The sequence below is a fragment of the Lygodium microphyllum genome, chromosome 3 (assembly GCF_053477565.2).
Source record: "Lygodium microphyllum isolate KBCC chromosome 3, Lygodium_microphyllum_v1.1.10, whole genome shotgun sequence".
NCBI lineage: Eukaryota > Viridiplantae > Streptophyta > Polypodiopsida > Schizaeales > Lygodiaceae > Lygodium > Lygodium microphyllum.
Window position 1 is genome coordinate 174,608,628 of NC_141137.1, and position 22,651 is coordinate 174,631,278.

Below are 22,651 nucleotides of genomic sequence, written 5' to 3' on the forward strand. Positions count from 1 at the left end.
ACTGCAGATGCGCATTGCTGGTTGTGTGCACATGTGCATGCAATATTATTACCAGAAAAGATTGTGTGTATATGTGCAAAATTGTGCATTTCCATTCCAGTTTGGATTTTCCTACACATTAATGAAAAGAGTGACAAAAAAAGAGTGTTTCTGTGTATGTGGGATACTTGAGAAATCAGGATGGCCTTTCTGAGGACAACAGATCAAATTCAGACATTTAGTGTCTCATCATTTGCTGTGGTACAATGGTTTCATTATTTGCTTCTACAGAGGGAATGGATGACAATGCTAATCCATTTTACAGCCAGAAGCAGCTTAAAATTTTGAATGTCAAATCAAACTGAAATGTACAAAGTGTGAATGCCCTTTGCCTTGCTGTGTTTGTGTTTCTATCCTCTCTATGTTTTGGAGAGTTTTCATGCAAACTTTGCAAAGGGAATGCGCAACATATCTAATCTATTTGATGACACATATGTAATCCATTTCATCACCAGAAGCAACTTAAATTTGTGAACATGAAATCGAACTAAAATCTACAAATCATGAATGCACTTTGCCTCTGTGACATTCATGATTCTATCCTCTCTATGTTTTCGAGTTTTTTGATGCATTCTTTGTACTGCTTCTCTTCTCTGCCAGCAGCAGTCCTTTTGCAGTGGCTTAATTAAAAAAAAAAGGTTTCACAGAAAGAAATTAAGTGTGCATGCACAAGTAAATGTGTTTGACTTTCTTTGTATTTGTTGTTGTGTTTTTTTTTTGGTGCTGTCTGGCAGATAGTAGAAAGTCTTACCAATCCTTTGCTACCATTTTCAGTTTCAGTTGGGATATTACTAGCCATTGATGTCATGAACTTGTCAAAAATCTGCAAGCCTCTCCTTGAATCAGAATCCAACTTGATTTGGAGAATTTTTACAAAGAGCCTAACTTTTCCTTTCATAACATCAGCAGTGATGACTGTAGCACTTGGTTTTATATGCATTCCTGTGTTAAAAAAGTTGAAGGCCTATCAAATATTCAGAACCGAGGGCCCTTCATCTCATTTTTCCAAACAAGGAACTCCGACAATGGGAGGCCTCTTTTTTGTACCTGTTGGTGTCATGGTTTCTGGACTTGTGACACATCCTTTATCAGTGTATATCTATGGATTGATCATGGTCACACTTGCCTTCGGAGCTATTGGGCTGCTTGATGATGCATTGGTTTTTCTGAAAAAACACAACTATGGACTTCCAGGATGGTGCAAGTTATGCTTGCAGGTATGCCAAGGCCAAACACACTCCTTTTTTCAAGCTTCTTGAAATGATCTGCCTGTCTTCATTCTGACCAGAGACAGTTAATTTTGCACAGAATGGCAACTTACTTGTATCTTGTGAACTTCTAACAGGCAGTTGTCGGTTCCTGGTTTTATTTCTGGTTGGAGTCTGCAAGTCTACCTACACCTTTCCAACTGTGAGGTTTGATTCCAAGTGGATCTTTCTCATTTGGATGCATGCCTGATTTCAAATTTATCTCTTTGTTAACTTGCTTGAATATGTTCTTTTATCTGAAAAGGAAGAAAGTATTAAAGAAAGTTGGGCCTAGACAGGAGGAGGGCTTGATACATTGACATATTCTCTGGAGACTTAAGTGTCTCCTTTAGCATCATTTGTCTCCATATTTCTCTTGTGTTGAGAAAGGTATTTCTCTTGTGTTTTGCAGCCTCTTATAGCAGTCTTCTACGCTTCCATCATTGTACCCACTTCTGACAGGTATTAGATGTCCGTGTTCGGGTTCTGAGTGCTGTTTTCTGCCATGGACAGTCTTCCCTCACCCTATTTTTCTGTTGATTGGCCTCCTATTGTTTGTTGCAGCCCAGGCGACCTGTCCTTGCTGCAAATCAGCCTGATTTTCTGCCCCCAAAGCCTGCATCTTATCTCAACCGCCTTTGTTTTGATTTTCTGCATTAATTTGATGTTGATGACTGCATTTAATGTCTGATCTGTCTATGTTTTGATTTGTTACTGCTGCATTGTCTGCATTTAATGCTTGTGCAGGCTGGATGACAGGTTTTTCAGCCTTTTAACAGTGTTTTCTAATTGTTTTCACCTTGACTATCTCAGATTTTGCAGTCATTTCCTGATCAGTCCCTCATGCCACTATGTGTAAACTCGTCATCCGTGGAGTCTATGTTGTGTTTGGCTGTACTCTTTTTCTATTCTTTATCTTCTCTTCCTATCCTCTCTAGATGGCTCCTCCCTACTATTCTATTGATGGCAGACTTCACGGCCTTGATTACTTAACTTAGAGTGTTGTTATGAAAGCTTGGTTTGTGCAGAAGTGATTGTGGTACACGGTTTTTGGAGCTATTGAGTGTTCTCAATCTTTCACTCCTGTTCTAGATGATTGGGACATGGACAACCATGAGGAAGTTGTGCTTACATGGGATTCTGATGATATCCGCTCATATTCTACCATTCTTTGTTGTATCTCAAAAGAGGTTCTACCACTAGTCACCTCATGCAAAACAACTTTAGCAATATGGACAAAGCTTTAGATACTGTACGAGGCTCCCTCGACCATTGCGTGTCATTACCCTCTATAGACAACTCTAGTAGATGAAGTTCGAGCTGAAGGATATTATTTGGTCATTCTTACTTTGGGTTACAAAAGTATAGGATTAGCTTCTTCTCATGTAGTCCTTCCTTTTAAAGGCACATCTTGTGGGGACTGTGGTCTAGAAGCTCCCTCGAGAGTTTGATGGAGTAGCCAGTGCTTTGTTGGCCTAGACATCATGGACATCAGTGAGCTTTACCCATATGTCCTCAATGCTATTTGAGCATGAGGCATCTTTGTGGTTATAGGGGAGGCTTCCATCTTAGTATGGTGGCTCCAATGAGGTATTCATAGCTCCAGAGAGAGTGATAGGAAGAAAAAGTCGAAGGCTAGTGTTATCGTTGTGGTAAGAAGGGACATTTTTGTAAGGATTACAAAGAGTTAGCGACTTTGAGGAAGGAGGACGACGAGAAAAAGTAGGATACATACTTCTCTGCGGAGTGACGCTCCTCTTCGACTCCAACTTGGATCCTTCGGCTAAAGCCAAGGCCAAGGCGCTGAAGGGTCATCTTCTTCAGACCAAGAAAATGGCTCAATTTCCCTTTCTTTAACTGCTTTCTAGTACAAGTGATGCGGTTATTCTATGACTCGCTAGTGCCAAAGAGGAGTGTGAGAGGGTGGCAAGGGGAGGCAAGTGAGTCTCATCTATACACGTATATAGGTGTGTAGGATTCTGAGAATTCCTTGATGCATCGACTTAAGTTGGACAGGTTTAGAAATCACGGAGTTGGGATTAACATCTAGGTTCATGATGGGATGTTACTTGACAAAGTGAACTCCTAGTCCGAGCTCACATGAGGGGACACTTTTGGTAGTCTAGCTAAAGACAAGGAATCCATATTCATATATGCTCATAGGCATTTTTGACAGGATGGCCATACATGCCATGCCTTGCTGATAGACACAGAGGACTGCTACGATTCTTTTTATTTTTAGGTCTTGGTAATTATCGACATCGCCATTAGCTTCTCTTTAAGGCATCTTGGTGGTGGCATCATCACCCACTGCTTGGATATCCATGGGCCTGTTTATCCACATTTAAAACACTTTTCTTCTTTCATGAAGCATGGCTTTTCTTTTTGGGAAAATTGCTTGGCTTATGTGTATAGATTGGAGTGGAATTTAGGACTTGTGTTTTTGCAACCTGGCTTATCTTCCATCATCTAGCGTCATCATTATCCATCTAGCGTCATCATCTGGGCTGCTCTCCTTATGTTTGACAGCTCTGACACTCTGGGATTAGCATTTTGTTACCCAAGTCACTCCTTGATATCAAAAGACTGCGGTTTACTCTCTGATAGTTGGTGACCATCTTCCACATCTCCCAGGGCATTAGAGGATTGCGGTTCGCTCCCTCGACAATTGTTCTTCACCTTCGAGTGATTACTTCGATAGCCCACTACTCAGAGGACTGCATTTCGCTCCCTTAACTGTGCAAATTTTCCACAGGTGTTGCCGCTTGATTTAGACATGACATTGTAGTTATCTTTTGAGCTTTGGCTTTGCTGTATTAACTTTTCTTCTCAAAACATGATTCAGTGCATCATCACCATGTTCTTATGTCTTTGAGTTTCTCCTCTCTCTCAATGTTTGTCGTATAGACTCTGTGTTCCTCAAACCCTAATGTCTCTCTTTATTGTTGCTTATTTTGACATGATATCAGAGCATACCTATTATTTTTGACATACCATTGGGGGTCATGCCATGGAATCTTGTTCGAGAACAAGTTCCCACAAACCTTGAGAATCCAGTACATGTCTCATAAAATTGGACCAAATGGTAAAATTTGACTTGTTAAAACGAGTCTTGTCTGAAAAAGCATGCTTGGCAGATGTGAATGAATGGGAAGTTTAGGGGGGAGAGGGAGAGAGGAAATAGATGGGTGGTGTTGAATATGGAGGTGGTTAAGGTGGATTTGGTGGAGGAGGGGGGTAGGCAGAAATAGGCTGTAAATGTCCAATGGATGCTGAGTGATGTGGAGGCACGAGAGCATGAATGTTTCCATAAGGTGCCGATGGGGGAGTTGGAGGCACCGGGACAGATAAGCCCTGTGCAAATGTTAGCTAAGGAATGGAAGAATGACTAGTTAGGCTACTAGGTAAGGCCATGGAGGCAAATTGTGGTATCCATTGGGGGATGCACAGATATGTTTGGGATGTACTCCTAAAGGGATGCCTAGAAAATGTGTGGGGGGGAGGCTAAGCCTCCATCACGGGGACGCTGCTTGAATAGTGGGAAGGAGGTGTCCTAAAGGCTGTGCCTAATTGTGTGGAATTCCCAAGGTGTTGTGTGGTGGAACATCCGATGCATGTAATGGAGGTTGAAAGAAAGGTGCAACGGAATGTAAGGGTGGGAGCCCAAAGGGATTTGTGATGGGTGTGGAAATGGGAAATAAAGTGGGTTCCTTTTGTCTATTAAATGCATGAAATTAAAAAGATGATTGTGATGAGGACTGGATGCATCTACTTTAGTTTGACTATGAGAAACAAAATCATTTAAAGGAAAAGGAGGTGAAGGGATACTTATAGCTTGTGCTTTAAATGAATACTTTCTTTTGAGTTCAAAAAGAAATATGTGTCTTCATCGTTCATAAATAAAAAATTATTATGGATAGTCCCTTCATCAAGAGGATCTTTGACACTGGAGAAAAAGAGAAATCAGCATGAACAGATGTGTTCATACTTGACACTGGAGCAAAGATGAATGATGGAAGTGGTGTATAGTCCGTGCCGATTTTCACTTGTGGATGATTGGTTGTTGGTGGAGATTCCATCTTTCCTACATGGTCATAAGTTCTATGCATTGAATCTAGGGAGAAAACTCAATCTTACCTTCAATCTATTCTTGAGTGCGAAGAAAATATCCTAATGCAAACACAAATAACACCATACGACAAAGCACGGACTGATAGAAGAACACAATTAGGGTTAGGGTAACACAAACAGTGAATACAAAGAATGAATGGAGTGATATGACTACTGAATATACAATGCTCATGCAGCGAACACACTATGCAGTGAATGAATACTGAACCTTGAACTCCTATATCTCAAGGATTAGGATAGGGGTAATGAGCTGAAGAGTATGTCATACTGTGAACGGATCCCGAATCGCAGCAGGGCAGCCTCGGAGTGTTGAACAACAGTAAATGTAGCTTGTGTTTGGCTAGACATGATGCAAATGGCAGTCTAGAGAGAGTGTGTGCTGTAAACACAGGTTGAAGAGAGAGAAAAAGTGCAAACGTAGGCTGAGATGATGATGGCAATAGTTGGAGAAGAGAGAAAACTGCAAAATGCAGCAGGGAGGAGAGAGAAAATAGCAGCAACAGCTGAGAGGAGAGAGAAAACTGGCAGGGCGGCAGTTGGGGCATGTAAACACACCAGCATGCTAATGTGATAGGCTGTATGATAGTTGAAAGGGTGGATAGTAGTAGTAGCATGGCTGGAAACAACAACAAAATTATGATGGAGGGCTGGAAATAGGCGCTAGATGAGTGAAGATTGCAATGGACAGCTTGGACTGCGATGGACAGCTTGGAGTGCGATGCCTTTTGCAAAGGGGGTGTGGGCAGCAAGTTGAAAACATGTGAAACTTGCTAAAACAAGATTGAGATTGAATGGAGGGCTGTATACCTATTTATAGAAAGTTTGGGCCCTCCCATGTGGGTTTGTGCTTATGGGATATAGTCACTCTCTAAGAACGCATTTCTTTTAAATAAACAAGGTTTTTTCCTAATTAAGCATGTTTTAGGGTTGTTTAAGTGAAGCTAATGTATTTTAAGCCTAACACACCCTCTCAGGCCCAATAACTGTGCCATGAGAAGTAGGCCAACCAAGCCCCATTTTTTTGGTCTTTATCATTTATCCCAAGGCGTTCCACCCCAAACAAAGTATCGGGCAAAGGGTGTGCGTTCGGCTGCCCAGTGGCCTACTAAGGCTATAGAGGCAATGATTATCTTACCAAGGAAGCCTAAGTGATCACCCTAGAGAGGCTAGGGCATCGAACAAAGGGTGCACGACGTCTGCCCAATGGCCTACCAAGTCCTGCAAAGGTAGATGGAATCATCTATGGATTTTTTATTTTTATTTTGAGGGCTTTGTAGTTTTGATAGATTTAACATTAAGTGAGGGTTTCAAATTAGTTTTTGTCCTATGGAGTATCTATGCCCCAAACGGGAGAGTGATAAGGGATGGTCAAATCCAAGTCCTTCACAAAACAAGTATACCATCCCTACGATTACTGGGTGTTGGTGAAGAAGGAAAATGGCTAAGGTGTGGGTGACATAAATATAGCAAAGATGTGAAGCAAGGAAGAGAAGCAAAGCAAGCAAGCAAGCTAGGAAGAACTACCTTGGAGACTGCTATGTGCAATGCCACGAATATGGTGGATCCAGAGTTGACCATTCTAAAAGACCGAAAAGGGATAAAGGCGCATAGATGCATGTTTACATGAATAGAATGCCAATGCATGGTGTAATGTAAAGGGAGATGCAAGATGTCATGTTCACGCAAAATGCAATGCAATGGGGCTACTTAGATAGTGCCCTTGTAGGAGAATTGTTCACTTGTCCATGTGCCCTTTTACAATCATGTCATCTTGACAATGTGGATGAAATGTCCATAAGTATAATACAAATGAATAAATGAATGAATGAATGTGTAAAAATTGTAAGCATCATCATTGTCACTATTAAGAGAAGTAGTCGACTTCTCTTAATCTAGAAGGAAAAGCAAGAGAGAAGCACTCTCTCCTTGTCAATTTGAAAAAGTAGGGGAGGGTGTACCCAAGTTGATCTTGGGTAGAAGGTACTGAAAAATCGGCTGTTTGACCACTTTGGTCAAAATGTTTGCAAAATTGTCTGATGAAGGCACAAACTCTAGGCGGATAGTGCCTATCTCAACTTGCTCTCTGGAAAAGTGGAAGTGGACTCCCACATATCATGTCCATGGTGTGATGATCGGATTGCCCGCAAGGGCAATGGCACTTTGATTGTCGTAGTAGACAACGGTGGGAGAGTCATAAGGGAAGTGAAGTGCTGCCAGTAAGCTCCTCAAGTAGATGGCCTTGGTGGTGCCATTGAAGAGAGGCCTATACCCAGTCTCGACCGTAGAAGCCACCACCATCTCTTACTTATGACTAGACCAAGAAATGGGAGCCATATCCAAGGTGAAAAGGTAGTGGCCATGGGAACGTCGGGTGTCAGGATCTCCTGTCCAATCAGAATCATTGTACCCTTGCAAACATAAATCAAAACCATAAGTGAGGCCATAAGAATAAGTATACCATAAATAACGCAACACATGAAGACATGCAATCCAATGTGACATCCTAGGTGCTATGAAATATTGACTAAGAATGTTGATTGAGAAAGTTAATTTTGGCCTAGTATGAATTAACCAAAGAAGTTTCCCTGCAATAGACCTATAGGTATGTGCATCGAAGGGCTGACCTAGGGTATCGTTCGACAAGTGAAAAATAGGATTGAGAGGCGTGGCCACTGGCCATGTGTGATCAGTAGTGAACTGTTTCAAGTGCTGAAGTGCATACTTCTACTGTGACATAAAAATACAACCACCAGATCGATTTACTTCCATCTCGAAGAAGTAAGACAACAAACCTAGGTCTGTCATCTCAAATGTAGCACTAAGCTTTGCCTTGATTTTTGCTATGGCAGTAGATTCTGAGACTGTGATGAGTAAGTCATCAATGTACAAAAGGATGTAGTTGACCCCCTCTATAGTAGATCAAGTATATAAGTTCGGGTCATAAGGGATAGAAGGGTATCCGTGAGTCTGCAAGAACTCGTCCATTCTATGGAACCAAGACCGCGGTGCTTGGTTCAACCCACAAAGAGCTTTTTGCAAGCAGAATACCTTATCCCTCGAGTTTGCAAAAGGAAACAGCCACACTGACTTCCTCTTCTAGATAACCATTCAGGAAGGTACTCTTGACATCCATTTGATGTATTTGCCAACCATGGTGAGCGGCTAGCACGAATAATAACCGAAAAGATATGGATAGTAAAGTAGGTGCGAAGGTCTCTTCATAATCAATACCATGCTTTTGTCGAAAACCCTTGTATGATAAGGCGAGCCTTGTACTTGTCTAAAGTCCCATCAACCTTTAGCTTGGTCTTAAAAATCCACATTGTCCCGATGACTTTCTTGTGGCTTGGATGATCCACCAATGTCTAAGTCGATACTCTCTAGCTTCTTCTCCAAGGCCTCTCGCCATTGAGGGTGCTAAAGAGTCTCCTACCATGTATGTCACTCAGAACGTGGTATGTAATCAGCTGTAAAGAGCGACGCAAGTGATGTTTGAGGTGCAAGCTGAGTAGGTCTTCTAGGTCCCTCTAGAGTGGAATCTAGTGGTAAGATCACCTGCATGGTCTGCTAGTACTAGTGAGGTAACGGGTCTCGCAGAGGGGAAATGGGAGCTGAAGAATTTGTAGGCAGGTCGGGAGTGAGTAGTAGACCAGGCTTAGTAGGCATGATCTCCAATGATGTGGAAGGAGGAATCAGATTAGAATCCGGTGTAGAGGACTACACGATATCCTTGTCATCAAAGATGATGTTTCTCCTAACGATCACCTTGTTCATTGGAGGATTGAACAAATGGTAGGCTTTTGCTTCGGAAGAATATCCGACAAAGATAAGGAGATCAACTCAAGGAGTGAGCTATTCTATTTTATTATCAGGCGTGTGTGTATATGCATGATACTCGAAGACTTTGAAGTGGGGGATGATAGATCGAGAGCCAAAGAATGCCTTGTACGGGGTCTTTTGAGGAAGAGCGGCAGTTGGACACTAGTTGAGGATGTATACCGCAGTGTTAGCAACCGAAACCCAAAGGCGCTTAGGGAGCTTTGCTGTGAACAATATAGAGCGTGCCATTTTCATGAGTATCCGATTTCTATGATCTATGACTCCATTCTGAGAGGGAAAGTTGGTAGAGGTGAGTTGGCAAGAGATGCCATGCTGCTATAGAAACTCACAAAAATCGTGGGAGATGAACTCACCACCGCTATCACTTCTCACACAACCAATATGACGACCCGTCTCGTTATGAACCAACAGTATCCAAGTAGATAAATATGTGAAAACATAGGACTTATGCTTGAGGAAATACACCCACATGTATCTCGAATGATCATCCACTATCACAAAGAAGTACAACATGCCGTTTAAAGCGGCAGTGGATCTTGACCTACAAATATCAACTTGAATCAATCTAAGAGGTGCCTTAGCTCTATGTATAGACTACTGAGGGAATGGGGTACGGTGCTGCTTCCCGAGCTAACATGCTTTATAGACATCTCGAGCTAGCTTCAAGCGAGGAAGGCCCTCAACCATCTCACGGCGAGACAACTTATAAAGAGATTCATAGCCAAGATGCCATAGGCAGAAATGCCAAAGATGCTTATTATTTGTAGACTCCCGATATGTGGTTAATGCTTGGAAGCTATGAAACACGGAGCCCTCGGTTGTCGGCTTAGTAAGAAAATGGATCATATGGTATAGGCCATTTAGGCTATGCCTCATTGCGACCAATTGCTAAACTAGTTAGAGAGTCAAGGACCTTGATTGTGGTCGCTGTAAAGAAAATCGCTTGCCCCAATCGGCAAAGCTACTGAACAGATAACACAAGCTGAGAGACATGGTATACATTTTCTAGCAAAGCCAGATCCGGACCCTTGTTAGTGGCAAAATTGATGCAACCTTGAGCTTGGATCTTAAACGAGAAGTTGTATTCTACTTGGACCCACCTGGATGTAGTGGCTTCGATACGGAAGATGTTCTCTGTAGGAGTCATGTGATGTGTAGCTCCACTGTCCATAATCCAAACTGGTGCTGATGTGCTCGGCTGTGACCTTGCCTCCCCTGATGGGGGTTGCTTGACTAAGGGGCGGTGGTTTGTGACTTGGGTTTTGGGGCCGTGTCTCTTGCCTTTAATCAACACTCCTCCTCAAAATGGCTAGTCTTTTGACAATGTTGACAATACTTATTCTTCTTAGGTATATTTTGCCACCTGAGTTTGAGTTAATATTGGGAGTTTCCTTGTCATTTCCTTGCTTGATTTTGATTTTGATTTTGATATTGATTTGAAGTTTGATTTTGTTTACCCTTCCCCTGCTGCCCCTTCTGAGAATGAGCAAACAAGAGTCCCCTCTTAGGGATTACTCATATGAAACTGATCGAACATCCATGCATAACGCAGTAGCTGACACTCAAATTCATAGAATGTGGGTAAATTGGACAGTGAAACCACTTGCTTCACAAAAATAAAGTATTTATGTAGTAGCTTGTTAAGAAACAATGTAACCTGATCGTCAGAGGACTCGGGAGTCCTTGTAGTGGAGAATTAGACAAGGAGACCTTGATACTCAGCCAACTTGACTTTCAAGTCATCCTGTTCAGAGATTTTGAAGTTTTGAAGCTCGTGGTGAAGGTTTATTCGACGGGTCCTATCTCGAGCCACATAGCAGTAAGTCAACTGCACTTATTGCTCTGACGCTAAGTCAAAATGCTGAAGTTGAGAATGGAACTCAGGCAATAAGCTTTGCATCAACTCGACAATAGCAGAGGCATTCCTGGCCTTCCATGAGTGCGGGATCGAGTTAGGATTCCAACCCCTACACAAGATCCCATAGGTTTTGTGAGTCAAGGACACGTCTCATCAAAGTTCGACTAAGTTGTAAAGTTTGAACCATTAAAACGAGTCTTGTCATTGAATGCATACTTGGTAGAAGATGAGGTAGAACCATGAGGTGTTGGGAATGTGGGATAAGATGGATGTGGAGGATTTAAGATGGTGGTATGTAGGGCAAGGTTAGGCACAAAGATCGAGGTAGTCAAACCTTACATGCAGTGAGAGAGACAGAGTGCGAGTGGGCAGAGTAGAGAGTGAATACGTTTTTCAGTACAATGACAAGAGTACCACTTTAGGTTTTAGATAGATATATGTATGAAAGTACAATGTGTTAAGGGTGTGTTCACACCCATGCACATATAAAAGGCATGATGGCCCTTTATTCCCAACAACCTCCCACCTAAAGGCAATGTGCCTTAAGAGGAGAAAAGAATTAGCTAAGTCTAAATATGTACAAAGCTGAAATAAATATATCTATCCAACTCTCATCATCTGTCGGCAATGAGTAAACCGCTCTATTGGAAGACCCTCCGTGAGAAGGTTTGCAGGATTATCATGTGTATGCACTTTGATAAGCTCTATGCTCTCGCTATCAAGTACATCTCTAATGAAGTGATAGTTTACCTGTATGTGCTTTGTCTTTGCATGAAAGACATGATTCCGTGCTAGTATGATAGAACTCTGACTATCACAATGGAGAATAGGTAACTCTGTGATGCCAAGCTCTCCCACCAGACGTGAAAGCCATAAAGCCTCCTTGCATGTCTTAGCGGCAGCTACATACTCTGCCTCTGTAGTAGACAATGCAACATACTTTTGTAGCTTGGAGATCCAAGAGACCGCTTCTCTTGTGAAAGTAAACACATACCTAGAAGAGGACTTTTTGTAGTCCGCATAACCAGCATAGTCTGCATTTGTAAAGCCAACAACAGATGTCTTCTACTTTCCAAAGCAGATGCACAACTCCTTTGTGCCTTTGAGGTATCTCATAATACCTTTCACTGCATCCCAATGCTTCTTTGCCAGGGGTTGCCATGTATCTGCTAACCACTCCCATTGCAAAAGCAATGTCAGGACGTGTAGCAACCATAGCATACATCAAACTGCCAACAGCTGAAGCATATGGTATCTTGGCTATTTCAGCCTTCTCATCATCAGATGTAGGGATGTCCTCTGCACTGAGTTTCACATATGGAGGCAATGGAACCCCAATTGTTTTCCCCCCCTCCATATTGAAACGTTGCAAAACTTTGGAAATATACTCCTGCTGAGATAGATAGAGTAAGCCTTTAGATCTATCTCTCAGTATTCGCATGCTAAGAGTGACATTTGCATCACCCAGATTCTTCATGTCAAAGCTGCCATGAAGACTTTGCTTCAATGAATCCAAGGCATAAGTATCCCTCCTAGCAATCAGCATGTTATCAACATACAAAACCAAGATAATCAGGCTGCCATCTGCTGCCTTCTTGGTGTACAAGCAGTGATCCACTTGACTTCTATGAAAGCCTTGGGACTGCATGGATGTATCAAACTTATGATACCATTCTCTTGGTGCTTGTTTTAGCCCATACAAACTCCTTTTGAGTTTACATACCATTTTTTCTTTCCCTTGTTCAACAAACCCTTCAAGGTGTTGCATATATATGTCTTCATACAGATCACCATGTAAAAATGCAGTCTTTACATCCATTTGTATGAGTTCCATATCTTCAACTGCAACGAAGCCCAAAATAGTTCTCAATGTAGTCATCTTGACTACAGGAGAGAAAATCTTATCAAAATCAATTCCATGCTCCTACTTGTACCCCTTAGCAACCAATCTTACTTTATACTTGGGTGAGGAAGCAGAAGTGACCATCTTGTAAACCCCTTTTGCATGGAAGGGTTTTTTGCCCTTAGGCAATCGCACCAAGTCGGAAGTGTCATTTTTATCAAGAGATTCCATTTCTGACAGCATGGCTTTATACCATTTCTTGCTATCTTGTCTGTCCATTGCTTCTTTGAAGCAAGACGGTTCACCATAGTCTGTCAACATGACATACTCAGCCACATTAATTGCATCAGGAACAAATCTGTCAGGTTGTCTAGTAGCCCTAGACGATCTCCTAACCCAATGGTCATTGTTTGCGGGCTGTTCCTGCAAATTTCCATTTTTAGCATGCTGTCCTGGCATTTCAGCCTGCAAATCAGCATTAATAGCTTGCTATCCTGGCTGTTCCTGTACATGTAATGGCTCATTTTCATGGGCAATAGCTGGCTGATCATTTGCTGCATTTACAGGTTCATTTACAACAGGTATTTGCTGCTGTACAACGGCCACATTTTGTTGTCCAAAAGGTATTTATTCTCGGAATACAACCCTATGGACCTGCTCATTCTTTTCGGGTTGTTTGTGCATGCAATCTTCCCGGAAGATAACATCATTGCTGCGTACTATTTTCCTTTTCTTGGGCCCCACAATTTATACCCCATTTCACCCTCGTCACCATATCCTAGGAAAATGCATTTATACCTCATTTCACCCTCGTGCACAAAAGCCTCGGAGCCAAACACTTTCAGATGAGCATATGAAGGTGGTTTGCCCGACCACGCTTCTTGGGGAAACCCCCCCCCCCCCCCCCCCCCCCCCCTCCAAAAGACATGTTTGGTGACCGATTAATCAAGTGAATGGCTGCTATAACAGGCTCTATTTTCATTCTCAGTCTGTCATCTCCTGGTTGTGAGCTCCTGCCAGAGTCTGGCAGGAGAGAGAGGAGCTCTGTCAGTTTTGTGTTTGCTGATTTAGTTTGCATTTCCTTCTCGGGTGGCACTCAGCCCAAAATAGGCTTTTTTGTGTGCAGTTGGCCTATATCTGGGCAGGTGCATTGGTGTTGCCATTGCTTCCAGTCTGTTTTGGTGCCCTCACTGACGCTCCAGGTTGCATGCAGGGATTGATCAGTCCACTTTGGTGTATTCAGCATTCATTACAGTCAGTGCAGATTTTCTTCCTTCATTTTCTGCTTTCTCTCTCTCTTCCTCTGTGTTCGTGTTCTTCCATTGCGCACTCTCACAGAGACAGCATCGTACGAATATTATTCTGTATGGTCCGATTCATACGCTTTGCAACTCCATTTTGGGGTGGATTATGAGGGGCAGTGAGCTCCCTCTTTATCCCTTTGCTGTCACAAAATGCCTGAAAGGCTTTGGATACATATTTCTCAACATTATCAGAGCGATGACACTTAAGTGTCTTATCTGTCAGATTTTCAGCCAATGCCAAGAGTTTTTTAAACTTGTCAAGCACTTCATCCTTGCTACGAATAGGGTAAACCCATACTTTCCGTGTAGCATCATTGGCAAAGGTGACAAAATATTTCTTTCCCCCTAAAGATAATCCTGGCATTTGACATACATCTGAATGTACTAACTCTAGAAGAGAAGATTTCAAAGAAAGAGATTTTTTGTGATTAGTTTGTGCATGTTTGCCATAAATACAATGATCATAGCGCTCAAAATCAGCATAACGAAGACAAGGCAAGTAACCCAAACGAGAAAGCACTTTCATTCCTTTTTGACTCATGTGTCCCAACCGGCTATGCTACAAAGAAATATTGGTTGCTCAGTCACGGCAACAACATGGTCACGCACACTAGATACATGAAGTGGATACAACGTATCACTCTTGCAACCTCTAGCAATAACCCTGGATCCCTTACAGATCTTCCATTTTCCATCACCAAAGGTGGTATGAAAACTATCATCATCTATATGCTTTGTGCTAATCAAGCTCTTCTTGAGTTGAGGTACATGTCGCACATGTTGAAGTGTAAAGACAGAGCCATGCTGAAACTGTAACTGCACACTGTCAATACTTGCAATCTCACATGCATAGTTGTCCCCAAGATGGACAACACCATGTCGACCCCCTATGTAGGCGGAAAACTGCTCACAATGAGGGGTGACATGAAAGGAAGCACCTAAATCAAGAATCCAGGTATGCTTGTCATCATCTGTATTTGCAAGTAGAGTATGTGCACCAAAATGTGAAGAGACAAAGAGTACTTCACTCCCACTGTCACTGTCATGAGTGATTACATTCACCTCTTCAATTTTTACACTGCTTTTCTTAGGCTGACTGTCCTTCTTCTCTTCCTTGCAGTCATCTGTCTTTTTGCCTTTTCCATACACTTTACTTGCAGCGCTCTTCTGTGCATACAGTTCTTCCAGTTTAGTCCATATAGCATATGTAGAATCCAAATCTTCAATGTTGAAGAGCAAGGCATCAGAAATCGATAGATCTATGGTTGAGCGTGCAAACTCATTCAACTCATCCCAATCGTCCTGATCCATGTCCGTGCTTTGCCTGCTTCTTTCGTAACAGGATATGGTAGCACTGTTTTTGCCACAGTGCAAAATTATGTGCGCCTTCAAGCTTCTTTATATGCATCAAATTATTGCTTTCATTGCTGCTAGCCATGGTTTTCAGCTCAAATGTGACCAAAAAACCAGTAAACGCAGGCCTAAATTTTTCACCCAAGTGACCAAGGTACAAATAAGTACCAATCAGCAATAAATGACCACGCAGAAGTACAGATTTCGAAACTGTAATTCAGTTTTCAGAAGCACCAAACCAAGTGCTACAGCATTATCCAACTGATTACAGCTGTTCCAAAGGGCATGTGCATCACATTACATGAGAAATTCCAAAATTTCAGCTGCAATTTCTATTGTATGTGTACCCATGGGCATAAAATTCGACACGAACGGTTAAAAACCCCAAAATTTTGTGCTCAAAAGCGTCAAACACACATTTGCATTTTCTCTGTCATGCATAGGATTGTCCAATTTTGCCAAAATAAAGCAATTTCATCCCCAAATTTCACCAAGTGTTGATGTCCAAATTGCGCGGAATTCAACCTGCATGTACATAAAATGACCAAACGCTCCACAAATTTTGCCCGAATCTCAAAAGCCCGAAATTGCAGAGGGTCCAATGTGCCTCAATGTCGAGAAATTGGGTCAATTTCAGCCCAATTTGTGCATGTACATGAAAAGCCTCAAATGTCGGGGACAAAATGTCACAAATTCGTGCAATTTCTGAGATAAATATCACTGTTGCATCTTGCTCTCATGAAATCTGGACAAATCCCCAAATTTTCCAAGTCCTTGTGCACTAATTTCAGTGAAATTGAAAGAATTTTACTAAAATGTGAAAAGCCCTAAAATTCCAGGGCAAATGTGCACCGACTTTGTAATTTTTGAGTCAAATTATCCAATTCTATGTTGAGATCCCCAAATTTTTGAGCCGATTTTGCATAGATTTGAAGTGTTGTGCTTACGTGCGCAAGACCCCATCAGTGTGGGTGAAGCAAATATTAGAGAAAAAAAAAGGTTGATTTTTTTTGAATAAAAAATCTGACAGATCAACGCCGTCAACTGTGCTCTTTGACGCCCGTTGGACATGGCGCGTGTTCGCCTGTCCCTCGTGCCACGTCAGTTGGATGCCCTCGTCGCCTGTCGTGCTGTCGCTGTTTCCTGCAGACGTCACACCCTCTGGTCCACGACTGCCACACTGTCGCCTGTCGCAGTGTAGCTGTCACGCCCGTCACTAGTTTGCAGTCACGATCGTTAGCGCCTATTGCAGTTCCCCAGTCGTCGTCAGCAGTTGTTGCTTGGTCCCTATTGGACTTGCCGCCCAATCGTGAGTACCCGCGCTTGTCTTCTTCACGACCTGTTCGTTGGCTATTTGTATGCAGCTTCTTCCTGCGACTATAGCTTCTGGTCAACAGCTTCTCGTCTGTGGGGCTTACAACTGGCGACTAATGCTTGTGGCCTGAGTGGATCATTGTGGCTCTGATATCAGTTTGTAGGGCAAGGTTAGGCACGGAGATCGAGGTAGACAAACCTTACGTGCAGTGAGAGAGACAGAGTGAGTGCGAGTGAGCAGAGTAGAGAGTGAACACGTTTTTCGGTACAATGACAAGAGTACCACTTTAGGTTTTAGATAGATATATGTATGAAAGTACAATGTGCTAAGGGTGTGTTCACACCCGTGCACATATAAAAGGCACGGTGGCCCTTTATTCTCAACATGGTAGTGATGGTGGAGGTGTTTGATAAGGAGGGGGAAGAGGTGGGTAGACAGAAATAGACTGTGAGTGTCCAATGAGTGCCGAGTGATACGGAGGTAGCGGAATATGAATGTTTCCATAAGGTACCGGTGGAGGTGGAGGCGCTTGGACATGTAAATCCTGTCCAAATTCCAAATGGCGGCTGGAACACAATATAATTATGGGAGGGTCCACTAGGTAATGCCATGGAGGCAAAATGTAGCACCACAATTGATCCATACTTGGGAGAGACTATGGGGAATATCTAGACTGCAAAGTGTGAGGAAAAGGTGGAACACCACTCGGTTGAGGAAGAGATGAGGTCCTAAGGGCTATGTCTAAGTTTGAAGAACCCCTCGGTGTGGTGAATGAAAACACATGTGATCCTATATGAGATGCAACATGCAGTACACTTGAGGTTGAAAGGATGGGGTAGTGAAATAAGAGGGTGGGATGGGAGGGAGATTAAATGGATTTGTGATAGGTGTAGATGTGGGTTCCTTTTGTCCATTAAATGTATTAAATTGAAATGATGATGATGAAGATGCATCTACTTCATTTTGACATTTGAAAACAAAATTATTTTGAAGGAAAAGAAGGGGAAGGGTTACTCACAGTTTCTTGTTTCAACTGCTTATCTAGTCTTGAGTTCATAAAGAAATATCTACCTTTCTCACTACTCATAAACCAACAATTGTTTTGCATATGTCCTTCATCATAAAAATCATGTTGGGAATAAAGGGCCATCGTGCCTTTTATATGTGCATGGGTGTGAATACACCCTTAGCACATTGTACTTTCATACATATATCTATCTAAAACCTAAAGTGGTACGCTCGTCATTGTACCGAAAAACGTGTTCACTCTCTACTCTTTTCACTCACACTCTCTCTGTCTCTCTCTCTCTCGGAGCATAAGGTCTGTCTACCTCTATCTCTGTGCCTAATCGATTCCTTCAAACTGGTATCAGAGCGTAAGGTGCTGAGCGTGCTGAGCACAATTGTTAAGGCTGAGGCAGTCGTGAGCTGCAGAAAGCGGACAGGCCGTGGAGAGAGTGCACTTGGCCCCTAGCATGGAGCGGCAAAAACTATAGCCATGTGGCCCCCAGCGTGTGGAGTGACGGGCGATAACTAGTCGAGCAGGTCTACAGTATCGCAGTGTGGTGGAACAGTAGACGCGCTGCCTTGAGGTTGCAGTGGGGCCACTCGACATCGGGCGAGCGTGACGGGACCAGTAGGACAGGCAAGGATAGGCCTGATGGTGCGCGCGACGCCAACGGGTAAGGATAGGCCTGACAGGGCGCGCGACGCCAGCAAGCAAGGACAGGTCTGACGAGCGCGTGACGGAAAGCTTGACGGGTCAATGGACCCGTCATTTGAAACATTTTTTTTCAAAAAAATCTTTTTCTCAAACTCCTTCCCCTAACCGGGGTTTGCACGTGCAAGCACAAAACATCAAATTTGTGCAATTTTGGCCCAGAAAGTTGGGGCTTTGCTAGACCGAGCACTGTTCGTGAAAAATTGAGGCATCTGCGTCGGAATTATAGACATTGTGCGCATTTGAATTGGGGATTTTGCCAAAGTTGTTGAAATTTTACTCATCTGAGTGAAATTTCTCAACATTTAGCCCAGAAATTTGGGGCTTTTCCCAGATTTGGGAAATTTGATGCAGGACAAGCAAATTTGTCTCAGAAATTGCAAGAATTTGTGACATTTTGTCCTCGACATTTGGGGCTTTTCATGTACATGCACAAATTGGACTGAAATTAACCCAATTTCTCAACATTGAGGCACATTGGACCCCGTGCAATTTGGGGCTTTTGCAATTTGTTCAAAATTTGTGCAGCACTTGGTCATTTTATGTACATGTAGGTTGAATTCCGCGCAATTTGGACATCAACACTTGGTGACATTTGGGGGTTTTGCTGAAATTGCTTTATTTTGGCAAAATTGGACAAGTCCTATGCATGACAGAGGAAATGTAGATGTGTCTTTGACGCTTTTGAGCACAAAATTTTGGGGCTTTTGACCATTCGTGTCAAATTTTTTGCCCGTGGGTACACATGCAACAGAAATTGCAGCTGAAATTTTGGGATTTCTCATGTAATGTGATGCACATGCCCTTTGGAACAACTGTAATCAGTAGGATAATGATGTAGCACTGGGTTTGGTACTTCTGAAAACTGAATTACAGATCTGAAATCTGTACTTTTGCGTGGTCATTTATTGCCGATTGGTACTTGTTTGTACCTTGGTCACTTGGGTGACAATTTGGGCCTGCATTTACTGGTTTTTTAGTCACTTTTGAGCTGAAAACCATGGCTGGCAGCAATGACAGTAGTAATTTGATGCATATAAAGAAGCTTGAAGGCGCACATAATTTTGGAGTGTGGCAAAAACAATGCTACAATATCCTGTTACAAAAGAAGCAGGCAAAGCCGATCAAAACTAAAGGGGCAAAGCCTGCGGACATAGATCGGGATGATTGGGATGAGTTGAATGAGATTGCACGCTCAACCATAGAGCTATCGATTTCTGATGCCTTGCTCTTCAACATTGAAGGTTTGGATTCTACATATGCTATATGGACTAGATTGGAAGAACTATATGCACAGAAGAGCGTTGCAAGTAAAGTGTATTGGTTGAAAAAGCTTATGGATTTGCGTATGAAAGAAGGTACAACAATGTCTACTCACTTGAGTGAGTTTAACTCCATTTTCAGCTAGCTGGTTGCCTTGAAGTTCATGATTGATGAGGAATTTAAGGGTACTTTCTTGCTTTGCACTCTACCAGAGAGTTGGGATATATTCAGGACTGCTATGAGCAATTCTAATGTGATCCTTTTGTATGCTGATGTAGAGAGTGCTCTACTTATGAAAGAGATGAATCGGTAGAACAATGCAACCAGTAAGTCTTCCAGTGCTTTGCATACTAGGGGCAGATCACAACAAAAGGGCAAATATGATGGCAAGGGACGTAGTAAATCACGTGGCAAAGATGTTGAATGCCATCATTGTGGTAAGAAGGGCCACTTTAAATGTGACTGCTACAAATGGAAGAAAGAGAAAGGAAAAGACAACAATCAACCTAAGAAGAGCAGTGTAAAAATTGAAGAGGTAAATGTAGTCACTCATGACAATGACAGTGGGAGTGATGTACTCTTTGTCTCTTCACATTTTGGTGCACATGCTCTACTTGCAGATACAGATTATCACATGCATACCTGGATTCTTGATTTAGGTGCTTCCTTTCATGTCACCCCTCATTGTGAGTGGTTTTTCGCATATACAGGGGGTCTACATGGTGTTGTCCATCTTGGGGACAACTATGCATGTGAGATTGCAGGTATTGGCAGTGTGCAGTTACAGTTTCAGCATGGGTTTGTCTTTACATTTCAGCATGTATAGCATGTATCTCAACTCAAGAAGAGCTTGATCAGCACAGGGCAGTTAGATGATGATGGTTTTCATACCACCTTTGGTGATGGAAAATGGAAGATCTGTAAGGGATCTAGGGTTATTGCCAGAGGTTGCAAGAGTGTTGTAAGAGTGATACGTTGTATCCACTTCATGTATCTAGTGTGCGTGACCATGTTGTTGCCGTGATCGAGCAGCCAAGTGTTTCTTTGTGGCATGGTCGGTTGGAACATATGAGTCAAACAGAAATGAAAGTGCTTTCTCCTTTGGATTACTTGCCTTGTCTTTGTTATGTTGATTTTGAGCATTGTGATCATTGTGTTTATGGCAAACATGCACAGACTTCTCACAAAAAGTCTCTTTCTTTGAAAATTTCTCCTCTAGAGTTAGTACATTTATAAGTATGTCAAATGCCAGGATTATCTTTAGGGGGAAAGAAATATTTTGTCACCTTTGTCGATGATGCTACACAGAAAGTATGGGTTTACTCTATTCGTAGCAAGGATGAAGTGCTTGACAAGTTTAAAAAATTCTTGGCATTGGCTGAAAATCAGACAGATAAGACACTTAAGTGTCTTCGCTCTGACAATGGTGGGGAATATGTGTCCAAAGCCTTTCAAGCATTTTGTGACAGCAAAGGGATAAAGAGAGAGCTCACTGCCTCTCATAATTCACTCCAAAATGGAGTTGTAGAGCGTATGAATCAGACCATACATGATAAGGTCCGTACGATGTTGTCTCATACTGCATTACCCCATGGTTTTTGGGCAGAGGTTGTTATGACAGCCATTCACTTGATTAATCGGTCACCAAACAGGTCTTTGGGAGGGGGGGGGAGGGGGTTTTCCCCAAGAAGCGTGGTCGGGCAAACCACCTTCATATACTTATCTGAAAGTGCTTGGTTGTGAGGCTTGTGCACATTCGTAAAGAAAAACGCAACAAACTTGAGCCAAAGTCCTTTAAATGCATTTTCCTAGGATATGGTGACGAGGGTGAAATGGGGTATAAATTGTGGGATCCCGAGAAAAGGAAAATAGTACGCAGCAATGATGTTATCTTCCGGGAAGATCACATGCACAAACAACCCGAAAAGACTGAGGAGGTCCGTAGGGTTGTATTTCAGGAAGAAATACCTTTTGGACAGCAAAATGTGTCCGCTGTACAGCAGCAAATACCTGCTGTAAATGAACTTGTAAATGCGATTAGTCAGCTATTGCAAGAACAACTAAGATAGCAAGCTATTAATGTTGATTTGCAGGCTGAAATGCCAGGACATGCTGAAAATGGAAATCTGCAGGAACAGCCCGCAAACAATGACCATTGGGTTAGGAGATCGTCTAGGGCTACTAGACAACCTGACAGATTTGTTCTTGGTGCAATTAATGTGGCTGAGTATGTCATGTTGTCAGACTATGGTGAACCGTCTTGCTTCAAAGAAGCAATGGACAGACAGGACAACAAGAAATGGTATAAAGCCATACTGTCAAAAATGGAATCTCTTGACAAAAATGGCACTTGGGACTTGGTGCGATTGCCTAAAGAGCAAAAAACCCTTCCATGCAAATGGGTTTACAAAATGAAGGTTACTTCTGGTTCCTCACCAAAATACAAAGTAAGATTGGTTGCAAAAGGGTACAAGCAGGAGCATAGAATTGACTTTGATGAGATTTTCTCTCCTATAGTTAAGATGACTACATTGAGAACCATTTTGAGCTTGGTTGGAGTTGAGGATATGGAGCTCATATAGATGGATGTAAAGATTGCGTTTTTACATGGTGATTTGCATGAAGACATATATATGCAGTAGCCTGAAGGGTTTGTTAAACAAGGGAAAGAAAAAATGGTATGTGAACTCAAAAGGAGTTTGTATGGGTTGAAACAAGCACCAAGAGAATGGTATCAT

The 22,651-nt window shown here is 42.4% G+C and overlaps 1 protein-coding gene across 1 annotated transcript in view; it reads left to right on the forward strand.

Annotated features, from left to right (window-relative positions):
• Positions 1–22,651, forward strand: part of TRANS11 (translocase 11) — a 33,905-nt gene that overhangs the window by 3,786 nt on the left and 7,468 nt on the right. The window contains exons 3-4 of the mRNA XM_087675110.1: positions 774–1,256; positions 1,385–1,449. Coding sequence (XP_087531236.1) covers positions 774–1,256; positions 1,385–1,449 — 548 coding nt within the window. The remainder of the gene's footprint in view (positions 1–773; positions 1,257–1,384; positions 1,450–22,651) is intronic.